Source organism: Sciurus vulgaris (assembly GCF_902686455.1).
Source record: "Sciurus vulgaris genome assembly, chromosome: 12".
Classification (NCBI taxonomy): Eukaryota; Metazoa; Chordata; class Mammalia; order Rodentia; family Sciuridae; genus Sciurus; species Sciurus vulgaris.
Genome location: NC_136473.1, coordinates 76,527,233 through 76,553,350, shown reverse-complemented (window position 1 = coordinate 76,553,350; position 26,118 = coordinate 76,527,233). Strand labels below are relative to the sequence as shown.

The 26,118-nt window shown below is 37.3% G+C and overlaps 1 protein-coding gene across 3 annotated transcripts in view; it reads left to right on the top strand.

Annotated features, from left to right (window-relative positions):
- The first annotated feature begins 1,937 nt into the window (after positions 1-1,937).
- CR1 (complement C3b/C4b receptor 1 (Knops blood group)) overlaps positions 1,938-26,118 on the top strand; it is an 89,707-nt gene continuing 65,526 nt past the window's right edge. For all 3 annotated transcript variants that reach the window (XM_079107856.1, XM_079107855.1, XM_079107854.1), the window contains exons 1-4: positions 1,938-2,413; positions 13,705-13,884; positions 15,044-15,143; positions 23,753-23,838. In XM_079107856.1, the coding sequence (XP_078963982.1) occupies positions 2,293-2,413; positions 13,705-13,884; positions 15,044-15,143; positions 23,753-23,838 (487 nt within the window). In that variant the 5' untranslated portion in view covers positions 1,938-2,292. The remainder of the gene's footprint in view (positions 2,414-13,704; positions 13,885-15,043; positions 15,144-23,752; positions 23,839-26,118) is intronic.

Sequence of the window (26,118 nt, the reverse complement as noted above, 5' to 3'; positions counted from 1 at the left end):
CTACTAGAATCTGGCCTATTCCATTACTCTGTTGAAAATATCTTGAAAGGACAATAACAGATCCTTGAAAAATGGTATTGGTTGCAACAAAAAGGAAGTATGATAAAATGATATGATCAAAGTGGATATTACTTACAGTAGAATCTTGGAGGACAGTCTAATGAAAACTAATGAAAAATAAGAATCTAGGGCTTTAGAACACTACCATTTCTCCATTAGTTAGGGGAGGTGAGACTTGGAAGAGAGGGACTGATGAGTGAAGCAGTATTCTGGAATGTTTCTAAGAGCCAAGGCTGCACATCCTAGTGATACAGCCTTGCTGAGTCATGTTTCCATTAGTGAAGCTGCATCTAGTAGAGAATAGTCTTCCACCCTGAGCATCTTGACTTCACCACAAATCCATCACACTTACGGATGAAAGAGATAAAAGCTAATGCATTTACTGAAGTGTCTGCTACAACACCTTTTCAACCCTCATCTACGCCCCACTCCACAGGAATTACTCCACATAACTCATTCCAAGTCCAGTGTTAGATACAACTGACCCATGTTTCACTTCATGAGTAAATTCAGGGTTCTGATCCTAGTTACTACAGACCTCCAACAACTCATGATTGGAATTGTATTTTAATATGATTGGCTTTCTGTATAATCCTTTGTACCTTTTTTGCATTAAAAATAGTTCTAAGAAGAGATCCATAAGTTTGACCAGACAAGCAAAGGTATATACAGGATATCCAAAGATGTTAAGAACTACTGCCTGTAAGAGATTCCTTTGTTTCTATTCTGATCTTCTTTCTGGTTTTTCTGCATGTTCCCCTTGACTGTCTCCTCAATTCCTGTGATTCTGAGCATCTTCCATTCCTTCCCTTGTTCAAAAGTCCTCTTGTGATTTTCTGGAAGCCCAGTCTCATAATCAACACATTACCGATAGTCCCAATCTTTTTCTGAACAGTCCCACACCTGGCCTTCACTAAACCTCTAAACTCCATCAGTTGCAAGCCCAAGTCCTTTCAAGATTTAAAAAAAAAAAAAAAAAAAAAACTTTGATATGCTCCCCTCCCATTAGTTCAAATGAGTCTTACAGGGCTAAAACCAAGGCGTTGCCAGAACTGGTGCCTTCTTCAAGGGAGAATCTGTTTCTTGCCTCTTCCAACTTCTGGCATCCCTTGGTCTGTGACAGGAACACTCTGATCTCTGCTTTCATCATCAACTCCTCCTGCTCTGATCTGCCACCTTCTTTTTATAAGGATCCCTGTGATTACATCAAGCCCACAAGGCCAATTAGGGATAATCCCTCAACTCAACATCGTTGATTTAATCACATCTGCAAAGTCCCTTTTGCCATGTAAGGTAACACAGGTTCTCCCTCTTGGAATGTGAACATCTTTGGGGGGCAACATTATTCAACCTATCACACACACCTCATTTCCCTCATCCTTGAATTCTTAACCCTCTGCACTAAATTTGTCCTATTTTTCTTATTTCATTTCAAACTTCATTTCTAATCCTGAGGCTGACTTGATACTTTTCTTTATTTCACCACTATCTTTAATAAAGGAAGTTAAAAAAACAAAACAAAACAAAAAAACCCTCCAGTGCATAAAATCCTGTTCATTTTGTCTCCAAGATCTTTGTTAATTGTGCACCTAACAACGCAGTCACAATCTCACATGGATGATGGCAAAGCCTCCTTATCGGTCTCCTGCATTCACTATTGCCTTTTTCTAATCTAGACTCCATACTATACACAGAATTAAATTTTTAAAATGCAAACCTGATTAAGTCACTCTTTAAAATAAAAATGTTTCAATGGCACAGCATATCTGAATTCACCATAAAAAAATCGATTGTTCATATTCCCAGTACACTACACACCCATTGCGATTTTCCTTGAAACACAGAGAGCAGGCATTTCCTTAGCCGACCCACCCACACGGATTCTTGCAAAGGCGAAAAGTCGTGCAGAAGTGTATGCTGACCGAGCTGCGACAAACCCCTGCCTTTGTCTGGAACCGCAGGTCATCACACGTAAAATACAACAGGGAGCAGAATCTTCGGATCTTGATCTTGCACCTGGGGCCCTAAGGTAGCGAAACTCATCAAAAATAATGCGGAGTAAACAAGACCTCGCCCAATAAGGGGAAGCTGTGGTCAAAAGCTTTTTGTCCCGGAACCCTCTGCCCTCCCCGGACCCTGGATGTGGAGCCCAACAATAGGTGTCTCTCCGCTGCTGCGCTTCTCTTCATTTTCTTCGAGATCTCATCCGGTTTCTAGATCTGCCTGGGGAGGATGGGGGCCTCTTCTCCAAGGATCCCTGCGCCTGTGGGGCCCCCAGCGCCCGCTCTGGCTCTCTGCTGCGGAGGAGCCCCGTTGGCGGTCCTGATGCTGCTCGCGCTGCCGGCGGTCCGGGGTGAGATGCGGGTGGGCGTGGGTAGGCGCTGGGGGGCGAGGTAGCCCTGCGGCCGCAGGAACACGCGCCTGGCTGCCCTGGACGCGGGGTCCAAGGCGTGGCTACAAGTGCGCTCAGCGCAGGGTGAGTCTGTGCACCGGAGCCTCTGCTTGCCTTTGGGTTAGAGAGGAGATCCCACTCGCTGGGAGTGGTGTGGCACCCAGAGCAGAGGAGGGCTGGAATGCTCAACCCATATTGCACGTAATTACTTGCCTTTGTGTATAGAATCCGGACTGGCAATAGTAAATTGTGGCATCGATCGTAGGGAAAGAAAGGAGGGTTGGAAATTCTACAAACCTGGGTTCAAGTCCTAGAAATTTAACTGTGAGCAAAGGTAATAGAGCAATTTGAATCTGGTTCCTCCTATGTAAATGGGAATTTTGATATCTCTCCATCATGGTGTTGCTACTTAAATGGCACGAAGTGCGTCAGGTGTCTAACACAGTACCTGCCACTTGATCCATTCTATCCGCCAATCATTATCTCTGCCCTTGGCTTGCCAAGAGTGTTGAGGCAAACAGTCCTAGGAGTACAGTAATCACCTGAAAACTACCCTGCATTATTGGACTGTACTTATATCCTCACCCCCAATCATCACTTTATCAACACGGATTTAATTGAGCACCTAATTTAAGAAAGATCCTCCCATGCCAGGCACTTGAGGTTAGAAAAGCAAGTGAGCTCAAGGATACACAATGTCACTGGTTGCAGGTAGAAGGGACAGCAGAGAGGAGTACACGTGGCATTTTAGTGATGTGTAGGCACAAAATAAAGCGTATTTTAACTGTGTGGAGATTCTGAGGCCCCATCTTCTCTTCCTTCCTCTTAAACTTCAAGTAGGTAAACATCTTCAATTATAACCCTTCTCTACTATTTGTGTCCTCCCCAGAAGTCTTCTTGGTTGTTTTGACTCATTAGCAAGTGTTAAAGTGACAGTCTTGTCTATTTTTATCCAGCATCCTCCTGACAACTCAGGGTCTGCTCTTCCCCACCACTAAAGATTTTGCATTCATTATTTGATCGTTCCTTCTCTTCTGACACTGAGGAAAAAAGAAAACCAAGTTTCCAGAAAAGACATGGTTAATATTTTATCTCCCTAGACATCAGAACGTAACTTTTCAGATGAACAGATGTGAAAACATTTGAAATTGTGCTTTTAATAGTATACCAAATTAAATTCAGGAATGTGTTGTCTATGCATAGAAATTTTTGTGGTCTTAGTATCTATCTGCCCCCTTCTTACTGGAATGTTATCATAGTTTGCTTACATTCATGTTTCTGGCAAGGGAAGGGGAAAAGAAATCATTTTGAAATACACCAGATCATTCTGCTGTTCTTAAAGTCTACCCACAAGAGAAACTGAACAGAGTTTAACCTGCTAGAGTTTTATCAGAACCTGACAGACTTCCAAGAAGGAAAATATCTATTAGGTTACCACTAAAGCAATCCTGAACACTATTAATTGAAAAGAAAATATTTACTGAGGTTATCACAATAACCTCCAAAGGTGGCACCCTAAATTAAACTATCTAGTAATTTAGTTGCCAAAGTAATTTAGCAGTACTTTGGAATTTAAAAGAAGTGACAGAAAGAGTTCTACCTCTAAGGTGTATGTATATAGAAGTTGGTTGGGTTTTCCCAGCTTCTGCTAATTTCTAGCTGGGACCTTAAACCCACACATCAATTAACAACCCTAACCTTAGTGTCCACATGTATAAAAGGAACATAATTGACATAAGGCTGAGAGGGTCATTGTGAGAATCAGATGAAACAGTGCATGTGACAGTGTTCTATAACCTGACAATCCTCATGCAGATCTGAGAATCCATCTAAGAAGTCACAAAAGAGATCCTAAAAAGTACAGGATAACTAACAAGGGAGTGTTCTGAGCTCCAGTGTCAGAAAAGGCTAGGAAGCAGCAGCTTGGCTTTAGCAGTACTTAAAAAACAAATCTGACAACAGGTTATACAAGATGATCCCTGGGAGTATTTATTTTTATATAAAAATAGCAGAGGAATTCAGATTATTTTATTATTATAGGGTACCCACGATATTAATTTTAGGCAAGACAGACTTCAAACCAAGGAAAATGAGGAACAATAAAAGGATCAGTTCTCCAAGAAGACACAACAATCCTTACAATGTACGTGCCTAACAACAGACTGTCAAAATTCATGAAGCAAAACCTGACAGAACTGTGAACAGGAATAATTGAATCCACTATTATAGCTGGAGACTTCAACACCCTGTCAGAAATGGGCAGCTGCAGCAGGCAGAAAAATCGATAAGGACATGATTGAATTCCACAGCACCATCATTCAACTGCATGCAGTTAGCAATTATGGACCACTTCATCCAACGACAGCACAATGCATATTTTTCTCAAGTTCACACGGACCATTCAGGGAGATAAACCATATTCAGGACCACAAAAGTAGCACTGTAGTTAGAGTTAAGGTACTATTTAATACAGGGCGGGCTCTGGCGCCCTCTCCTGGTCTTCCTCTTGGGTCTTGCTCTGTTATCCCTGCTAAGTTTAGATGTGGAGTAGGAGATTCCAATTTGCTTTCTATGCCTTGTGATTTCAGTGTTCATATGTTTAGATAGGTGGATTTATAGTTTATATTATTAATTTTTTTCTAAAATAGACTTCACATGTTCACACGTAACTTTAAAAGTGTCCTGCACAGAAACACCAGGTAAAGATAATTCTAACAAGGCCAACTCCAGCGAATAAGATGACAGAGAAAACAGTCCCCCTTCCCATCCTCAAAGACACACATATACACAGGATTTTTGTGAAAGGCATTAAGTGCAAGAGACACCAACTGCCCAACCACAATGGACAAAGACCCACAAAACCAAAAACTTTAGAAGGTATCATGAATACTTGTTGAAAAGTAGCTTTACATACACTATTAACAGAAATGAACTGTGATAATATTTTGCCCCTTAAGTTGCTATTTAATGATTGGACTAACTCATGATTAACAAAGCATTTAAAATGTCTATTCCATCTGTATCATATTTCTTCAGAGTTTTCTATTTAATTAATATAATGTATACTTCGTAAATTTGGGTTTTCTTTTAAAAAGTACATGCTCTTTTTTAACTTTTTGAAGCAAAACCTTTTTCGTTCCCTTCACTAAATAATAGGATATGCAGAGTAGGATCAGAGTGTACCCCAGGTTGACAGCTTATATTGGAGTGAAGACACAGAAGTGACAATGAGTTAATTGTGCTTATAGCACAAGGTAAGTCAACGTGCCTTGAGTGGAAGGTTTGAATCAGGAATATTTGAAAGTGGGCTGAGTCATCCAAGACAAAAACAAAATGAGATACCAATATACACCCATGAGAATGACTAAAATTAAGAAGACTGTACCAACTTTTTGCAATAAGTGAAGTAAGTGCATTACTAGCCACTGTTCATTGGCAGATAAAGGAGTACAGCCATTTTGGAAAGAAACACTTAGACACACACCTGTCATGTGACTCCACATTTTCCTCCTAGGTTTTTACCTAAGAGAAATGAAAACTGTGTCCACATGGACGTCTACGTGGATTTCATAGCGGTTTTACTTATAATTGCCAATTACAGGAAATAATAAAAATGTCCTTCAGCAAGTGAGTGGATAAACTAAATTGTTATATTTATTTATATAATGGAACATTTCTCAGCAAGAAAAGGAAATAATGTTTATACATGCAACAACCTGGATTAATCTCAAGATGATATGTGTGAAAGCTGGATCAAAGTAAAACAAAATCTGAGTTGTCAAGATTATATGCAGTTCTAGAAAATCAAACCAATCTGGAGTTAGAGGAAGCAGGTCAGAAGTTACCTGGAGAAAGAGGTGGAGAGCAGGGTGCCATGACACACACCTGTAATCCCAGCAACTCAGGAGGCTGAGTCATGAGGATCAAAGGCTGAAGACCCATCTCAGTGACTTAGCAAGACTCTGTCTCAAACTAAATAATAAAAAGAGCTGGGGATCTAGCTCAGTGGTAAAGTGCCTCTGGGTTCAATCTCCCCCCCCCAAAAAAAAAAAAGAGAGAGAGAAGGAGGTGGAGGGATGGATGAATTTCCAAGGGACATGAGGGAACTCTGTAGGGTGGAGGATGTGGTAGAAATATTTGTTCTCTTGATTTTGGTGATAATTTCATGATGCATCTATATGTCAAGTCATCAAATTGATGAGTACACTTACTCATCAATTATTTTATTTGGTATGTCTTAATAAAGGTCTAAAATATTTAAATTATGGCAAGTCTTGAGTTTAGGCAATGCATATTAATATATTTATCATAGGGAGTAGCCATAATTTGAGGGATTAGTAAAAAGGAAGAATCTATCTCTGTTGAAGGTGCATATGTACCTTTTCAGTAGGGCTAGTATGAAAGTTTCTGGGGTTTTTTTTTGGGGGGGAGGATAGCTGGGATTGAATTTATGGAACTCAACCACTGAACCACTTCCCCAGCCCTATTTTGTATTTTATTTAGAGACAAGGTCTCACTGAGTTGCTTAGTGCCTCACTTTTGCTGAGACTGGTTTTGAACTCACGATCCTCCTCTCTCAGCCTCCTGAGCTGCTGGGATTACAGACATGTGCCACCACGGCTGGCAAGTTTCCATTTTTATTATCCCATATACTATTCATATATGCAATTCAGGTAAAAGGTTTAGGTAATCAAATAAAAAGAACAGTGTTCCAAAAAAAGTTGATGCAGTTTGCTGTGCTGCTTCAGAGCTCTTTCCTGTCACTTCCTGGGGGCTTTTCTTTGCCATTCAGTTTCACTCACCCACACTTTTGGCACCAGTGGCTGCCCTTGGAATTTCTTCCCTTGTCCAGCATCCGTGGATGAAACCAAGATCAACACTACTTTCATCCTGCGTGTCAACTAGAGAAAAGACGAAAGCCTAGTAATTGAAATCGCAGGAATTGGTTTTCACTCAGTGGTTTGTAACTGTTTCTCACCTTGGTTTTCTCAGGAACTGTTTTTCACTTGGTGGTTTTTGAGTTTTCTTTTAACTGTTTATCACAGTGATTCTTAATGTGCTGTTATCTAACAAATCATCTGTGAAGTTTTACCAATCTAAACTTCAGGGCTGGGCTGGGGAGATAGCTCAGCTGGTATCGATCCCCTGAGTTCGATCCCCAGTACCCCCCCAAAAAAAGGATAAACTTCAGGGCTCTAACCTCAACCCAGCGGATCAGAGCTTCTAGCGGTGTAGTCTGGACTCTCGATGACATTTTAAGTTTTATAGGCAAGTCATCATTTATTAGTTCATTGCAACAAATATACACTGAGTGCTTATAATCGGGTGCTGAGCACATGCGCAAGATAGTCTGAGGAACAAAAGGCACATGGTCTCTTGCCCTCCCGTTATCCGTCTCTAATGTCTATGGAGAGAAATAAACACTTTTAAAAGCACACCAATTGAAAAAGCACAATAAAGTATTATTGATATAATAGGCAATGAAAAAGGTCTGAGTACAGAACTATGGGGTAGAGTAGAGTGAGTAGTTTATATTCCCAACCTCTGAGAGGATCATGGGAGGCTCTGATAAGGAAGTGGCACTTTTGCAGAGACCTGGAGGAAGAGCAGAGGTTAGAGTGAAAAGCATCTCACAGGGAAGGACCATGATAGACAGGGAAAGAAGTAGGCTTCAGGAAACAAAGGGAAAGGGCTACCGCACAGTGTGAGGATAGCAGGGTGTAAGATGAAGAAGAAACAAAGGCACCTTGGTCTAACCACTGCTGGTTTCATACAGAGAACGTGTGATGATGCAGAAGACATGTTTGGGTAACCCTAAGATGGCGGCTGGCGTGGAGCCAAGAGGTGGCACATAACTGGCGTGATCTACTTTTGCCTGATTAGTTAATGTCTCCTCTGCGCTAGCGGTCAACAGATATTCCTCATTCTTTCTTGATTGGTACCGAGGGGCGTGCCTCAATTGTGCTAATCCTAAGCTGATTGGCTGCCTTAGGTATATAAGACACACCTATAGGAAGCACCACGGATAAGCACAGAGAAGTAGCACCTCTGATAGATCGCAGAAGGCAGATGGCAGGTCACAGAAGAAGCACCTCTGATAGCACGCACCTTTAGTTTGCAGGATGCAGGACTCTAAGAAGATACAGATCTCTGAAAGTGTAGTCTCTCTCTCTTAAGCCAAGTCTCTCTTTTTCTCTTATGCAAAGCCTCTCTTTCTCCTCTCAAAGCCTTTCTTCCTCTATAAGCTAGGGAACAAGCAAACAAGCAAGAAAGCAGCCCACTAAAGAGAAAGATAGTAGAAGTAGTTCGTTTCCAGTCCACTTCCCATAAATACCCGCACAATTGTTGCTGTAGGCGGTAACAATATCCGCGCGACTGTTGCCGCGGGCGGCGACATGATGACACATGCAGGCTGTCTAGTGATAGGTAAAAATCACTATCTGAGCATTCTCGGAACATCCTCTTTGCTTACGTAGGGAGTGCAGACTCAGTCTGCAATTCTGATTAAAGCCATCATCAACAGGAAAAAGCAACTTGAGGAATTCTTGTGTCTATCATTGGGCCTATAGGAATCATGATACAGCATGGGAGGAGCAGACGGCGTGTCTTAGGCAGACGCTTCACCCCTGTGCCACATTCCCAGCCCTTTTTATTCATGTTTGGTTTTGAGACAGGGTCTTGTTAAGTTGCTGAGGCTAGCCTCAAACTGCCTCAGCCTCTGGAGCCACTGGGATCACAGGCATGCGCCACTGGCCTGGTGAAAATAAACACTTGGAAACAAAACATGCCTGCTTTAGCAGAAAAATCTGTTATCATTCTCCATTTTCTATGAATAATAATACATTTATCAAGGGTCTTTTTAGGAGCCTCAGTGACACTACTAAAGATGCAGTATATACCACCTTTGATCCTCCCAGCAAAAATGCTAGGTAAATATCATCATCCCTATTAAGATGATCAATTGAGACCCTGAAAAATCAAGCAACTTGTCTAAGACCTCATAGCTAGAAAGTAGGACACATTGGTTCAAAGCTGGGCCTCTGTGAATGTGAAGGTTTTTGTTCTTTTTGTTTTTTGCTTTTTTGTTCTTTTTAGTTGTACATAGCATTAGGATTTATTTTGACATAATTATAAAAGTGTGCAATATAATTTGCTCTAATTCAGTCCCCAGTACTACCCTTCCCTTCCTTTTTTCCCTTTGCTGTTCCCTTCTCCCTATTCTACTGATCTTTCTGCTATTTACTTTAAATTTTTTAAATTAGTTCCTTGTTGATTTACCTAATGGTGAGATTCACTGTGGTATATTCATCAATGCACATAGGAAAGTTAGATCAGATTCATTCCACTGTTCTTCCCTTATCCCATCTCTCCTCCCTCCACCTTAATCCCTTTTCTTCTACTTCACTGACCTTTCTTCTATTTTGATGGAATCCCACACCCCTTTTTTCTTTCCTTTTCCCTTATTTTGAACTAGTTTCTACATATCAGCTTTCTAGGTCTGGCCTATTTCACTAGCGTGATAATCTTCGGTTCCATCCGTTAACTAAAAAACGTCATCATTTTATTCTTCTTTGTGGCTTAGTAATATTCCATTGTGTATATGTCATATTTTCTTTATCAATTCATCTGTTGAAGAGAACCTAGGTTGGTTTCATAGCTTGGCTATTGTGACTTGTGCTGCTATAAACCTTGATATGGCTGCATCCCTATAGTATACTGATCTTAGGTCTTTGGGATATATACCATGAAGTGGGATAGGGTCACATGGTTGTTTTATTCTTAGTGTTTTTGAGGAATCTCCTCCATTCTGCTTTCCAGAGTGGTTGCACTAATTTGCACTTCCACCAATTTATCAATGTACCTTCTTCCCCACATCCTCACCTACACCTATTATTATTTATATTCTTGATCATCCCTATTCTGACTGGAGTGAGATGAAATCTCAAGGTAGTTTTGATTTGGGATGCAAAGTTTTTAACACTGTATCTCTTGCAATAGTTTCCTGTTGGTACTATAACAAAATACCACAAACTTTATGGCATAAAACAATAGAAATTTGCCATCTTACAATTTTGAAAGCCTCAGCAGACCCATGGGGCACTTTGGAAGATTTTAAATTTTCAGTGGCAACAGAAGTTCTTTACATCTCTTGGACACTGTGTAAACCACAAACTCCTGGCCTAACGTAGCTCCTGGTTTCAACATTAGATCGGTCATACTAGGTTCCTCTTGATGACGTCAGTTCTTTGTAAAGCTTGGTTCTTAGCAATTGGTGTGTTAAAGAAAGGGTACCCCTTGAAAATCAATGGGAAATGGGAAATGAAGCCAGTTTCCAATCTGATTCCAAGGTTTGAGATGTTGTGCAGTGCCCAACATCCCATTATTAAATGATGGTGACGGTCATGAGACTTAAGTTGCTTGAACTGAAGGACCTCCAAAAAGGAGACCCCAACTCTATCCCTCGGACCAACGGCAACCCCAATCAACCACAGGAGGCGTCACTTGATGCAAACCACAAGAGGTGTTTATTCCAGCGCGCTGGGACCCAACTCGTGACTCACGCAGGAGTCCAAGGGTCGAGTCCCTAGCAGAAAATCTTACAAGTTTATAAAGGCAGAAAACCACACATCGGGAGGGGTCGCACATGAAAGGGAGAAAAAGGAAAAAAAAAAGAAAAATGGGGGAACAAAGCTGCCGGGAAATTCCAAAGGGGGTCTGAGTTGTCTGATAACATACAACATGTTTTACAATGTTTTACAACAGGGCGTAGATTCTGGTCAATAGTTTCTGGTAATCCTACTGTTTGAGCACTATCTAGTTATCTGGCTCAATTTACTCTTTTAATCTCTGTTTTGGGCTATTTCCTGGAACAGCTTTAGGGGCTTTGCTCCCATCACTGGGAGGGTGACCTTAGGGAGTTGAGATAAAACAGCTTAAAAAAATGTCCATTCTTTCAGAACATACTTATTTACTAAAGAGTACTTTATGTATTTCTTTTAAATTAGAAATGTCATGGAAAATTTATGGAGACTCTGAAGTCTCTGGAAACTAAGAAAGTTTGAGAACCTCTGTCATAATGAATTAACAGTAAAAACTACACGATCTGCATAAGACACAGAATACATGTTCCCATACAAAATGACTGAAACCAAAATAAAGCTTGTTCAGTAAATGTGACATTATGACAATCTTATCTTTAAATTTTCATTATGTGTTTACATTTAAAATAATGATTGATATATTAGGTATTAAAATTTATCATTTTATCATTTTTTGAATTTGTCTCAAATAAACTAGACAAGATTTATTACTAGAAATAGACTTATGTTATTATGATGAAGGGTTGATCTTCAACAAAATATAGCAGTTCAAATTTTTATGACTTAAAAAAACCTCAAAATGTATGAAATAAAAGATGGACAAAATTAGAGGAAAAATAGACAAATGTATAATAAGTTGGATTTTTTTTTTTTTTTTTTTTTTTTTTTTTTGGTACCAGGGATTGAACTCAGGGGTGATTAATCACTGAACCACATCCCCAGCCTTTTTTTGGTATTTTATTTAGAGACAGGGTCTCACTGAGTTGCCTCAGTTGGCTTTGAACTTGTGATCTTCTGCCTCAGCCTCCCAAGCAGCTGGGATTACAGGCAAGTTAAAATATTTTAACACAACCTATAGTACAGTAAGCAAATACCCCCACATCAGGAAGAATCTCAAAGATTTGAATAATTATGATTAAGAGATCAGACCTCACTGACATGCCCAAATTACTGGGACATTACTGCAGTCCACACATTTTTAACAAGTTCACATGCTATAGTCGCTTCAGCTGACCACGTGTTGAACCATAAAATAAGACTCAATTGCAAAAGTAGCTAACAAATACATGGTTTTAAAAATTCCTCAAATGTTCATAAATTATGCAAAGCACTTACAAGCAAACCACCACTCAATGAAGAAATCACAACAGCAATTATCAAATATTCTGAACTGAAAAAAAGCAACACATTGAGATTTGTAGAATACAGTTAATTTACACTTAAAACAAAATTAATAGTCCAAAATGCTTCTTTTAGAAACTATTATAAACTGAAATTTTTCAAATTCTCAATAACCATTTCAAGAAATCTCCTAAAAAAAAAAAAAAAACAAATAAACTCAAAGAAAATAGCAGTAAAAATTAAGATAAGAGCAAAATCAATAACACCAAAATTAGTTCTTTGAAGATTAATAGAAATAACAGCTGGCCTCAATCTACCCTTCGTAATTCAAATTAATTAGTGAGAGTGGTAGGAAAAGAAATTAAAACTTTAAAAATTTTTAATTAAATGAAAACAGAAAAATTTGGATTGAAGTAAAACTTTAAAAAAAACTAAAGTAAAATGATAATATTTTTTCCAACAGATATTTCTTCCTGATTATTTGTTGTTTGATTCTAAATGACATTTTTATTATCATGACTTAATCTGGTAGGCCTTAAGGGGAGGTAGTTAAGCCTAGTATTTAACTCAGAACATATATTAGAAAATAAATGCTTTCACACAGTAGAATGAATGGGACATAACTCTCCTAGGTACATAGATGAACATGCAACCAGTGTAACTCCTCGTCATGTACAACCACAAGAATGGGATCCTAATTAGAAAAGGTTATAGTCCATGTATGTATAATAAATCAAAATATACTCTACTGTCATTTATACTTACAAGAACAAATTAAAAAAAAAGAAAATAAATGCTTTCACAAAGTGAAATATGGCTCCAGTGGGTGAGTTTTATCTATTTTCTCTTTGGCAACTGACTTTCAACATTGTCAACTCCTACTGAGGGCAATAGAGGGGTGTTGTACTCTCACTGCATCTAGGGACCACCAAGAATGAGGATGGTTGGGTGAAATGCATGAGGTATCTGGGTACAGGATCAGAAAGATAAAGGAACTGGGCTGGATAAAGCCCAAACTCAGGCACTTTCTGATCAGCTAAAACTTAAAGCTGGCCATTGAAATTTCTCTTTGCGTGAGAGAATACACACACTGCTTGATTGCCTTCAAAGCAGCAGAGACTTTTTTAGTAGGTGGATACTGATAATTTTAAAAGTTCATTTCTAAGATGCCTACTAAAGAAATCAATCTTTTTGCCACTATAAAAGTGTTCTTTTTCTTCTATTACAACGATAAAGTATGTTAGCGAGAAAGAGGAAGTGGAGTAGAAGTTTCCTCACTAATTTTGATGTTGCTGTGGTCTTGATCTCCAGGTCAATGCAAGGCCCCAGAATGGTTTTCATTTGCCAAGGCTAAAAATCTAACTGATGAATTGGAGTTTCCCATTGGGACTTCTTTGAAGTATGAATGTCGCCCTGGTTATATCAAGAGACAGTTTTATATCACCTGCCAAGAAAACTCAGTCTGGACAAATGCTGAAAACATGTGTAAACGTGAGTAACTTAAATGGAAATTTCTTTGGGTCAGTCAAACATTGGCAAGGTCTGATTCAATTTGTTCAAATCTTGAAACTAAGACACATAGGACTTCATAACTTTGCCCAATGTATAGTACATATAAGTTATTCCTGTAGAGTGTGTCTCCTTACTACTTTGATTTCCTGACACCTCTATTATAAGTTCATTTCATGAAAAATGATCATCACAAGACATGCAAGGGGTGGAGAATCCCTATTCACCAGGGGTTTCCTACTTTCACAACCAAAGCTAAGTAGTAATTGATTATGAAGGAAAAAAAAAGTGTACTGAATAACTAGGAGATGAGAAAATCCCAGGCTTTGAGGTCTGTATTACTCTGGTTGAATTACAGAGTGTAATACTTGGATAATAAATGAAGTGTACCTGTTTCTGGAAGCCACAGTGTAGGGATGAGAAAGAATTGAAGGGGAGACCCTTTTGAAAGTGGTGCTTACATGGTGGCTGATCCTAAGGCAGTCTGGTGAGTTTCCTCAAAGTGGCAAAATCTGTGAAATCATCACGATTACATTTGTTCTGCAGTCAGCTAAAGTCAGGTTGGGACTTATTTTTAATGTTTTTATTAGTGCTTTAAAATTATATATAATGTGGGGTTTATTGTGACATATTCATATATGCACACATCATTCATTCCCCAGTGCTTTCCCTTTCCCTCCCCACCTCCCTTCCCCTGCTTCCCCATCCTGTGCTCTTCTGTTTTTTTCTATTTATCAAGATGTAAATAGAACTGAAGTCAGTATACTTTGGGGACATGTGCATTCCACATGCATATTACAGTGCAGTTCACAATAGCCCAGTTATGGATGGAACTGGAGAAAATCATGCTAAGTGAAATAGGCCAACTCAAAAAGTCAAGAGTCAAATACTTTCCCCTCATATGCAAAGCTAGAGAGCAAAAATAAAAGGGAGTATCTCATGAAAATAGTTTGGAGATCAAGAGAGAAGAGGTAGGGGATCAAGGAGGAAGGACAAGGGGAGGGTAAGAAAAAGAACTGCAGAATAAAATTGATCAAGTTATGCTATATGCTTGTGTGGATATGCCATAGGTTGGGATTTTATATGCTAAAAAGGTTCAGATTATTTTACCTGGCTCCAAAATTCTGTTTCCTTCCCATAGGTAAAACATGTAAAAATCCCTCAGAACCTGTGAATGGCATGGTGCATGTAGACTCAGACACACGATTTGGATCCAGAATTAATTATTCTTGTAATAAAGGGTGAGTTGGCAGCAATATCTCATAGTTCAAGAGTTCTGGAATAGCAAAACCTTCTAGACACACCCCAGAAAAAGCAACTTTCTGGTCTTAAAAGGCTTGGGCATGTATATTTATCTTCTGATTCAAATAAAACAAGATACGACCAGATTAAGGGGAAATGTGTATCCTTGCTGGAAACCAGGGCAGTACATATGTTAGACAGCTTTCCATTACTATGATTAATTATTTGAGATAATCAACTTAAAAGGAGGAAAGTTTTATTTTGACTCATGGTTTCAGAGGTCTCAGTCCACGGTCACTTGGCTCCATCACTTTGGGCCTGTGGTGGCACTGTACATCACGTTGAGGGAGGCGGTTTCACCTTATGGTGGTCAGGAAGCAAAGAGAGACACAGTAAGGAGCCAAATCCTAATATCCTAAAGGCACAACCCCACCCCGTGACCTAACTTCCCACAATGTCCCAACTCTTAAAGGTTCCAACACCTCATGCTAGCACCATGGACTGAGCACTAACCCTTCAACACATGGATGCTTAGGAGACATCAATAGCAACATACTAAGAAAAGAGGCATTCACTTGGTGGGGACCTTATGGTTAATAACCCTAATCCAAAGTTATAATCCAATATTATTGGAAGAAAGGGAGAGAATAAATATGAATGGTAACAATGCTATTGACTTTTAGGGCTGCCATAACATAGTGCCACACAATGTTTGCCTTAAAACAATGGAAATTTATGGAGTTCTGTTCTGGAGATTAAAATCCAAAATCAAGATGTTAGTAGGACTGTGCTTCTTCTGAAGCCTCCAGGAGAGGAAATTTGCTTGCTTCTTCCAGTTTCCAGTAGCCATAGGCTTTTCTGGGCGTGGGCAGCATTGTGCCAGTTTTTATCTCTGACTATACATGTCCATCTTCCCTGTGTCTGTCTTCATGTGGAATTTGCATGTGCATATTTATGTCTAATGTTCAGTCTTTTCATAAGGACACCAGTGTTGGATTAGGGCTCACTCTAAAGACCTTATCTTTTTTTTAAATTTGTATTTATTTATTTTTTTATTTTTTCATACATGTATATAGTGTAATAATGACTGTCCCAATCTACCATCCTTCCCATCCCCACCCGCCCCTCCCCTTGGTACAATCCAAAGTTCTTTCATTCTTCCCTACCCACCCCCCACTATGGATCAGCATCCCAGCATCTGCTTATCAGAGAAAATATTCAGCCTTTGATTAAAGACCTTATCTTAACTCAATTTCATCTGCAAAGACCCTATTTCCTAATGAAGTCACATTCACTGGAACTGAGGTTTCAATATCAACATGTCATTTTGTGAATACAACTCAAACCATGAGAGAGTCCCCTTTGAAAATGTTACCCATCAAGTGATTATAGAGCATGATGCCATGGTTGACTCTTCCCCCTGGCTAACACTCAGTGAAGGCATTGCCTCAGCTCACCCTTAATGTTAGGTGAGTTAAGAATATGGGCTAATTTGTCCTGCCACATGAGAACCAAAGAAAAAATAGGTAATTGGTCTCCAAAAATTTTTAAATGTCTGTTTTACCAAGGACACTATCAAGATGGTGAAATAAACCCACAAATAGTAAAAAATATTTGCAAATCATAGATCTTATAAGGATGTATTCATAATATGTAAATAACTCTTAGAACTTTACAATAAAAGAAAAATAACTCAATTTTAAAATGAGCAAAGGATTGAGTAGACATATATATATATATATATATAAATAGACTGAATATACATAAATAGACTGAAAAATATAAAAAGGTGATTAATGAATCTTCTTATGACCAGGCTTGGTGGAGCATGCCTGTAATTACAGGAACACAGAAGGTTGAGGCAAGAGATTGTAAGTTCAAGACCAGCCACAGCAACTTAGAGAGGCCCTAAGCAACTTATTGAGACTCTGTCTCAAAATAAAAAATAAAAAGGACTGGGGATAAGACGTGGTGGTCAAGCGGCCCTGGGTTCAATACCTGCTACCAAAAGAAGAAGTGAAGGAGAAAAGGAAAGAAAAGAAAAGAATTGAAAAGAAAAAGAAAAAAAAAGAAGATGGGCTCACTGGTAGATCACTTCCCTAGCATACATAAGACCCTGGGTTTGATACCCAGCACTGGAAAAAAAAAAAAAAAAAAAAAGATTCAAATCAACAGTCTATGTACCTCAAAGAAATAGGAAAAAGAAAAAAGTCCAAAGTCAGCAGATTGAAGGAAGTAATAACTATTAGAGCAGAAAGAAATGAAACAAACAAAGAAACTAAGAATTAATTTTTAAAAAGATAAACCAAAAAACTATTAGCTGGACTAAGAAAAAAAGAAGATCCAAATAAAATTATAAGTGAAAGATGAAACATACTACTAATTTTACCAAACTACAATAGGTCATATGAGAGTACTCTGAATAAGTATATGCCAACAAATTGGATAACCTAGAAAAAAAATAGTTAAATTCCATTTTCTTACCAAAACTGAATCATGAAGTAATAGACAATCTGGACATACTCATATCAAGTAAGGTGTTTGAATTAGTAATCAAAATACCCAACCAAGGAAAGCTTAGACTCTGATGGCTTTATTGGTGAATTTTACCAAACATTTAAAGAAGGAATTAGCAGTACTTTTCACATTTTTCCAAAAAAATTGAAGATGGTGGAAATTTTCAAACTCATTTTATGAGGTTAGCATTACCTTAATACCAAAACCAGACAAGGACACTACTTCAACAACAACAAGAAGAAATTACAGGTCTCTTTCTCTGATGAACATTGATGCAAAGATTCTCTACAAAATACTAACAAACACAATTCAACAGTACATAAAAATTATCATACTCTGTGGTCAAGTGGAATTTATCTCTGAAATGCAAGGATGATTTGACATGCATAAATCAATAAATGTGATATACCACATTAACAGAACTAAAAATGAGAATGAATGGTCATTCTCAGCAGATGTAGAAAAAGTACTGAACAAAATTTAATATCTCCTCATTTAATATTTCCCTCAATAAATAGGGTATAGAAGACATGTACTCAACCTAATAAATTCTACTTATGCCAAGCCCACAGTTAATATCATATTCTATGATGAAAAGCTGAAAGTTTTTCTTCTAAGATTAGGAACATAAATCAAGCATGTCCACTCTCCCCACTTCTATTTAAAATAGTATAACCAGAGCAATTTAAAGTCATACAAAGTGGAAAGAATGAAGCAAAATTTTCTCTTTGTGCAGATTACATTATCTTATATAAAGAGAATCCCAAAGACTTCACTGAAAAATTGTCAGAACTAATAGATTCAGCAAAGTTGCAGGGTACAAAGTCAACACAGAGAAAAATTAGCGTTTCTGTACACTAACAATGAAATATCAAGAACAGAAATCAAGAAAACAATGCCATTTACAAGAGCACAAAAATACAATCAAATACTTAGGAATAAATTTAATCAAGGAGGTAAAAGATCTGTATTCTGAAAACTATAAAATACTGATGAAAAATTTTAAAAACCAATGTATGGAATGTATATTATATTCATGGATTAGAGGAATTCATTTTGTTAAAAGTTCATACTACACAAAGTGATCTACAGATTCAATGCAATACCTCTCAAAATTCCAGTGACATTTTTCCAAAAAAGTAGGAAAACAATCCTAATATTCATATAGAAACACACGCACACACAATCCAAATAGCCAAAGCAGTCTTACACACAAAAATCAAAGCTAGAGTCACACATACCTGGTTTCAAAATATACTACAAAGTTTTACTAATAAAAAAAAGCATGAGAATGGTAAAGAAAACCCTACCTGTATACGTAAACCAATGGAACAGAAGAGAGAACCCAGACATTTACAGTCAATTATTCTTCAACAAAATTGCCAAAAACATACAATGGGGAAAAGACAGACTTCTCAATATTCTTAATACATGCTGCTGAGACAACTGGCTATCCACACGCCAAAGAATAAAATTGCAATCTTACCTCACCCTATTAAAAAAATAACTCAGATTGAAACTTAAATAAATGTAGGAACAGGTACTGGATGTGTAACTCAGTGGTAGTATAATTACCTAGTATGAGTAAGGCCCTGGGTTCAATACCCAGCACTGGAAAAAAAAATAATAAGGATCAAAACCCTAAAAGGATTAGAGGAAAACCTAGATAAAACCTTACTGACATTGATCTGAGCAATGGCATTTTGAATGTGACCCCAAAAGTACAGGAAACAAAATAAAAAATAGACAAATGGAATTTCATCTAAAAAACATCTGCACACACAAAAAAAGGGAAAAATATCAACAGAGAGCAGAGACGGCCTACAGAATGGGAGAAAATATTTGCAAACCATACATCTAATAAGGAACTATCATGCAAAATATGTAAAGAATACAACCCCATAACAAGAAATAACCCAATAACAAGAAAGCAAATGACCTTATTGAAAATTGGCAAAGAACTTGAATTGACATTTCTCAAAAGAAGAAAATGCAAATAAATGTCTAATAGGTTTATGAAAAAATGCTGAATGTGATTAATCGTCAGAGAAATGCAAGTTAAAACCACAGTGGGATGGCCTTCACACCTGTTAAAATGACTCCTCTAAAAAAGACAAAAAGGTAACAAGTATTGGCAAGGATGCAGAGAAAGGGAGGGACTTTTGTACGCTGTTGGTGGGATTGTAAATTAGGATGACCATTATGGAAACAATATGGAGGTTCCTCAACAAATTAAAAGTAGAACCATCGTATAATCCAGTAACACACCTCTTGTGCATATCCAAAGGAAATCAAATTATATTGAAGAGATATCTGCACTCACACGTTCAAATCAACTTAGGTGTCCATCAGTGGGTGAATAGGTAAAGAAAATGTGGTGTGCGGGTGTGTGTGTGTGTGTGTGTGTAATGGAATCTTTAAAAAGAAGAGCATCCTGCTTGTGACGACACGGATGAATATCAGGACCCGCGTGATGTTTACTCAGTTTCCCTGAACTAGGGTGGTGAGCAGGATTAGAAATATTAACAGTATGAGAAATTTAGAGAAATAAAGACAAAGACACAGCAAAAAGTGAAAAGCAGGGGCACGGTGGAATGATCCAGCTCTGATGGAGACTGAATCTCACAAAGAGAACGAAAACCCATGTGTTTATTTTACAGGTAGGGGCATTAAAGGATTTCAGTGTGAAACACTTCTTGAGGTAAAGAGGATGGAATTGAGAAAACAACATAGTTGGGGCTTAGCAGATTATGCCCCTCTCTTCTCCCTCTGGGCAGCTGGGAATTGAGATCAAAGTTTTTGAACCAGTGAGTTCTGTGACAAGCACAGAATTTTCCTATCAACAGGAGCCATGCTGCAAATGAGCATTTGCCAGGCACCCTGGCACTCCTGGGTTCCCAAAGGCAGGTCTCACTGCCCAGGATTCACATAGTTCAAAGCAATGACTTATTAACTGCTCATGACAGAAGAACTAGAGGACATTATGCTAAATGAAGTAAGTCAGACCCATGAGCCCATACCACATGACCTTACTCATATGCAAAACATAAAAAAATTGAAGCAGAGCAGAGCAGGTTGCCAGGGACAGACAGGTTGCCAGAGGAGGTTTGAAGGAGAGAGGATGGAGAGATGCTGATCAAAGGATACAAAGTTTCAGTTTGGTTGAATAAATTATGGTAATCTGTCCTAGAGCATGATGATCCCGGTCAAGAATAATGTATACTGGAGGGCCGGGGCTGGGTGCAGTGCCACTCAGTGCCACTCAGTGGCAGAGCGCTTGCCTAGCATGTGGGAGGCACTGGATTCCATTCTCAGCACCATATAAAAATAAATGAATAAAATAAAGGCAAAAAAATTAATGTATATTGGAAAACTGGAAAGAGAAAAGATCTTAAATGTTCTCACCAAAAACATTGCAGATATGTGAGATGACAGAAATATTAACCAGCTTGATTTAATCACTACACAATGTAGAAATATATCAAAACATGCTATTTACACAAAATTTAGTACTTTTATTTGTCAATGTGTAGGATAAAACAAAAATAAATATGAATATTACATTTTTAAAAAAGAAATACAGTTAGAGCATTAAAACTTTCAAGTTAAATGAATTTATTTCCTTGAATCAGTGTGAGACAATGACATTGAACATCAGGGTTTTACCCTTTAATGTTTCTGTAATAAGTAATTATAGTTGTTTTGAAAAAGTGGCACATGTGTGTAATGTAATATTATCTGCTCTGAAAATGAATGAAGTAAGGATGCATACTATAACATGAAAGGTACTTGAAAGTGTCATGCTCAGTAAAATAAGCAAGACACAGAATGTCACATGTTGTAGAAGTTCATTTATGTGAAATGCCCAAGGTAGAGAAAACCATGGAGAGAAAGTAGGTGGTTTTAAAGGGCTGCTAATGGCGTGGGTTTTCCTTTGAGAGTGATGAAAATGTACTGGAATTAAATTACATAGTGGTGATAATTGCACAACTTTGTGAACATACCAAAAACACTTGAATTGTACACATTCACAATAACAGATTTTATGGCATGGGAATTTTATCTCAATCAAAAATTTAATGTATCACAAAACAATATACACACTACATGGAGCACACTCATATTTTAAATTTTATTATATTCTATTTTATGCTGTTCACAATCTAATTTGTGGACTTATGACACATTAATTTCCTGACAATTAATAATCTGTTGTACTTCCATACAAATTTTGATTGGTTTTACATTAAACCTCTATCAATTTGCAGGTAATTTAAGGCGTTATAATACTGACACGTTCAAACCATAAATGATCTATCTATTTATTTGGGTTTTCTTACATTACTCTCAATAGAAATACATAATTTTCATCACAGATGTCTGGAGCATATTTTTCATATATCCATTCTTAGTACTTTTATGCTACTGTAGTGGTATTAAGTTTTTTGTATTCTGTTTTTGATATGTAGAAATGCAATTGACTTTCAAATATTGCTAATATATAGAAACCTGACTGTGAATTGTGATTATTTTGGCTACAGATTATTTCGGATTTTTTTTCATTGGTACAACCATGTTTTGAATAAGGGAATTCTTACTTCTTTGCAATTTTTATTCAATGTTATCCTTGCTATACTGACTTGGATCTCCACTATAACGGTCTACTGACATGCAGTTTTTCTTATTCCCAATCCCAAAGAAAAAGCTTTCAGTGATTCAGAATTAAATACGATGGTTGCTATGGAGTTTGTGAGGTTGGGGATGTAGCTCAGTGATAAAGTGCTCCTGGGTTAAATCCGCAGTACCAGAAAAAAAGAATTTTCATATGTACCTTTTTACTATTTTCTTTCCCTAATGTGCTAAATTTTTTATCATGAATGGATTTGCATATTATTAACTGTGTTTTCAGCACAAAACATATTGAAAGATAATATAATTTTTCTCTTTTAATCTCTAAGTGTGGTGAATCACATTAACAAAAACATTTGTGAAAAAAACCAACTTGGTCTAGGAGTATAATTAATATTTTGTTAATTTGTTCCTTAGGAGTTTGTTCAGATACATGTATAAAACTATTTAGATTACTCTTTCTTATCTGAGAAAATTTTTAATAATTTATATATTAGATCATTATTAATTTATTAAGGGTTTCTTTCATAAACTTATTAAGGTAAACTTAATTTTCCTATGAATTCTTCCATTTGATTTAAGTGTTTGTGATTATGATCACAAAGATATTTTTCTATAATATTTATAGTTAAGGCCTTTTTTCATTTTTAGCATTATATTTTTATGCCTTGTACTTTGTTGACACCTGTCAATTGTAGAACTTCTTTGGCTTTGTTATCTTCTCTGTCATTTATTTGCTCTGTGGTGGGTTCATTTTTGCTGCCTATTGTTTTCATCTATCAGCTTTTGGAGAATCTAATCTTGTCTTCTTTTTCTAATTTGTTTTGCCCATTAGTTTTTAGATTTTCTTTTGGAGATATATATAGATCCCAAAATAACATACTTAGGTATCAATCTAACAAAGTATGTATAAGATCTCAGGTGCAGTAAAATAAATCTTGTGAATTTTTCCAAATTTTGTGGCACACTCAATGGTTTGTAATACACTAAGTAAGGATTGCTGACTTACTAACATCTTAAATATGAAATAAGTGTTCAACACTTTTTGATGAGCTTGAATTTCCTTCCATTCTAGTTAGATGAATTTTATTGATAAAGCATTCACCCATCCATGTATGCATACATTAATACTTGCAATGCAGAAGAGATACATGTTGATGATATACACCCATGTATAGATATGACAAATTCAGGAGGCTTGCTATGTATTTTTTAAGTGAGACTTGTAGGAAATAACTATAAATTTACCTTAGCTTATATAAAATGTTTCATAAGATCATAAAGAAGAGAAATCCCATCTAGTTGAGAAGGCATGAAGAAGAAAATCAAAAACTCCAAAGAAAGCTGTAAAGTTTGAGTACTTTAACAAGTGGAAAAAAAAGTCCTGAAGTTTCAAGATTGTAACCTCTGGGAAGGAGCAATCCGTATTTAGAGTGTAACATTCCTTATTCTTGTCTTCCAGGTACCGACTCATTGGTGCCTCCGACGCTATCTGCATCATCTCAGGCAGTACTGTGGTTTGGGATAAAGAAGCACCTATTTGTGAGAGTGAGTTGAACTATTCCTTCCTATCACTTTTACCATTAGATTCTAATTTTCCTCTGAAATTGTCATTTTTATTGATTGTGGTGCTGGGGATGGAGCCCAGGTCCTCACACATGTGAGGCAAGTGCTCTTCTGCTGGACGACATCTGGGCCCTACAAGGAATTATAAAAGTCTTCATCAACTGCCCTTTGTTCATTCTTCCCTTGAGAAAGCTGAAGACAGCAGTAATGCTGTCAGATACTCCCTTGTGATTCTTGGCAACTGCTTCCTTAAATGATCCCTTATCCTGGACAGTGTCTTTTCTAAATCAGGGGTCTTAAATGCATTAAAAAAAAAAAAACCTTCTAAATTTTAACTTCAATTAACTTGTTAATTATGTTGGTTCTGAAGTCTCCAGTATAATAATCATTCTGCTTGGAAAATTAGTAGAGACTATAAAACCTTTATTCTTCAAGGTTAGTGAAGCTGCAGAGGACCCTGCCTTCTCATGGACTGTGGATTCAACAAAACTTCTTGAAATGCACGATGCACTGTAAACCTATAAGTGGGAATTTATTTTAACCCACATTTTAGGATTTATGCTTATGATACAATAGAATTTTCTCAAGGAGTTCACTATAAACTTTGGATTTCAGTATTCTCTATAGTAGTCAAAATATTAAAGTAACCCAAATGCATGAAATGTTTCAAATCATGGTTTAGAAATAATCTACTATGAGGAAAATGATATGTTAAAAATGACTATAAAGAATTTCCTAAGAAACATAGGCTAGCCATGCAGATACAGAATGTACATCCATACACTGGAGTGTTATGCAGCCATAAAAAATATTGATTTCATAGAGAAGCACTTGACATTCTAAGGATGCATATTTCATGTGAAAAAGAATCAGAAGAGAGACCACATGTATGGTATGATCTCATTTGATTAAAAGATAATAATCTATAAATATGTCTATATTTTTATTTCTGCTCTAATAACTGAACTCCAAAAAATAGCCATAAGTCCTTCGGGGAAAGCTAGAAAGAGACTTAATCTTGGGTTTTTGGCTAAGCAATGTAGCAATATATGTCCTGGAGTGGATCCAATCTCGGATTCATTCAAACTGCTCTAGGTCTGTGAACTAGCTCAAGTCTGGGGATTGTTGACCGACCATGATTCTCTTTTGAAATGATTCAAGTCCCACTCGTATTCACTAGACCTAGATCTGCTCTGCTTATACAGACCAAAACGACACTATGGTCAATCAGCCAGTGTCAGAGATCTCGCAGTCAAATCAATCTGATTACTATTTCAGTAAGATAATATTACACACCTATCCATATGGCTCAAAATAATTTATGCTTTTCTAATAACTTAAAATGCTGAGTAACTTTTCATATGCTTATGAAGTGCCTGTTCAAACCGTGTGTGCATTCTTGATTAGTTTGTCTCTTTTATTATTTTATAGAAGTTCTTTATACTCTTGCATCTCCCAATAAATGTAACACAAATATATTCTTTTAGGTTATGACTTGTCATTTTACTTTCTTAATGACTTTTGAGATGGAAGTTCTACATTTTAATAGTGTTCAATTTATGAATTTTTCTTTCCTAGTTACTACTTTTTTCTGCAGTCCTCAAAAATCTTGACCTGTTATGAAGATATTTTCCTTTGCTATACTCTAAAAACATGGGTCTCTCATGTATAAGTCTGGGATTCAACTCAATTTTATTTTTATTATTATGTAGAGATGGTATGTAGTATGGTCAAGGCTTTCGGGTTTCTTTTGTTTTTCCAAGCGGATCGGCCATTGATCTAATATCATTTGTTTAAAACCATTGGCATTCTGCAGTGCCACCGCATCATGACCATGACATTATAACTATGCCACAGGACCACTTCCCAGTCTCAGTATGACCTCCTAGAACTTGGACCTGTTTTAAGTCCACTAATTAAGAACCCTTTACAAGAACCTTGCTTGAGTCACACTCTGGACCTCAGTAGATTTTGATCCACAGGTCTCCCCATCTCATCATTAATAACTTATCTTTGTGTGACCTTGGGCTATACCATGTACCCCAAAGGCCCATAAATGATAAAAATATTTACAACTTGCATCTATCCTAATCATTGAAGGAGTGCTCTCTCTCTCTCTCTCTTATAGATCCTAAATCAAGACCCTAAATACCCACATATGAGCCCTTTCTTGTGTGTTTCCTCATTTTTGCACTTCTGTGTGAAACTATTTTCCTTCAGCATGAAGAACTCTTTTTAGCATTTATGTATCATAAGTCTTCT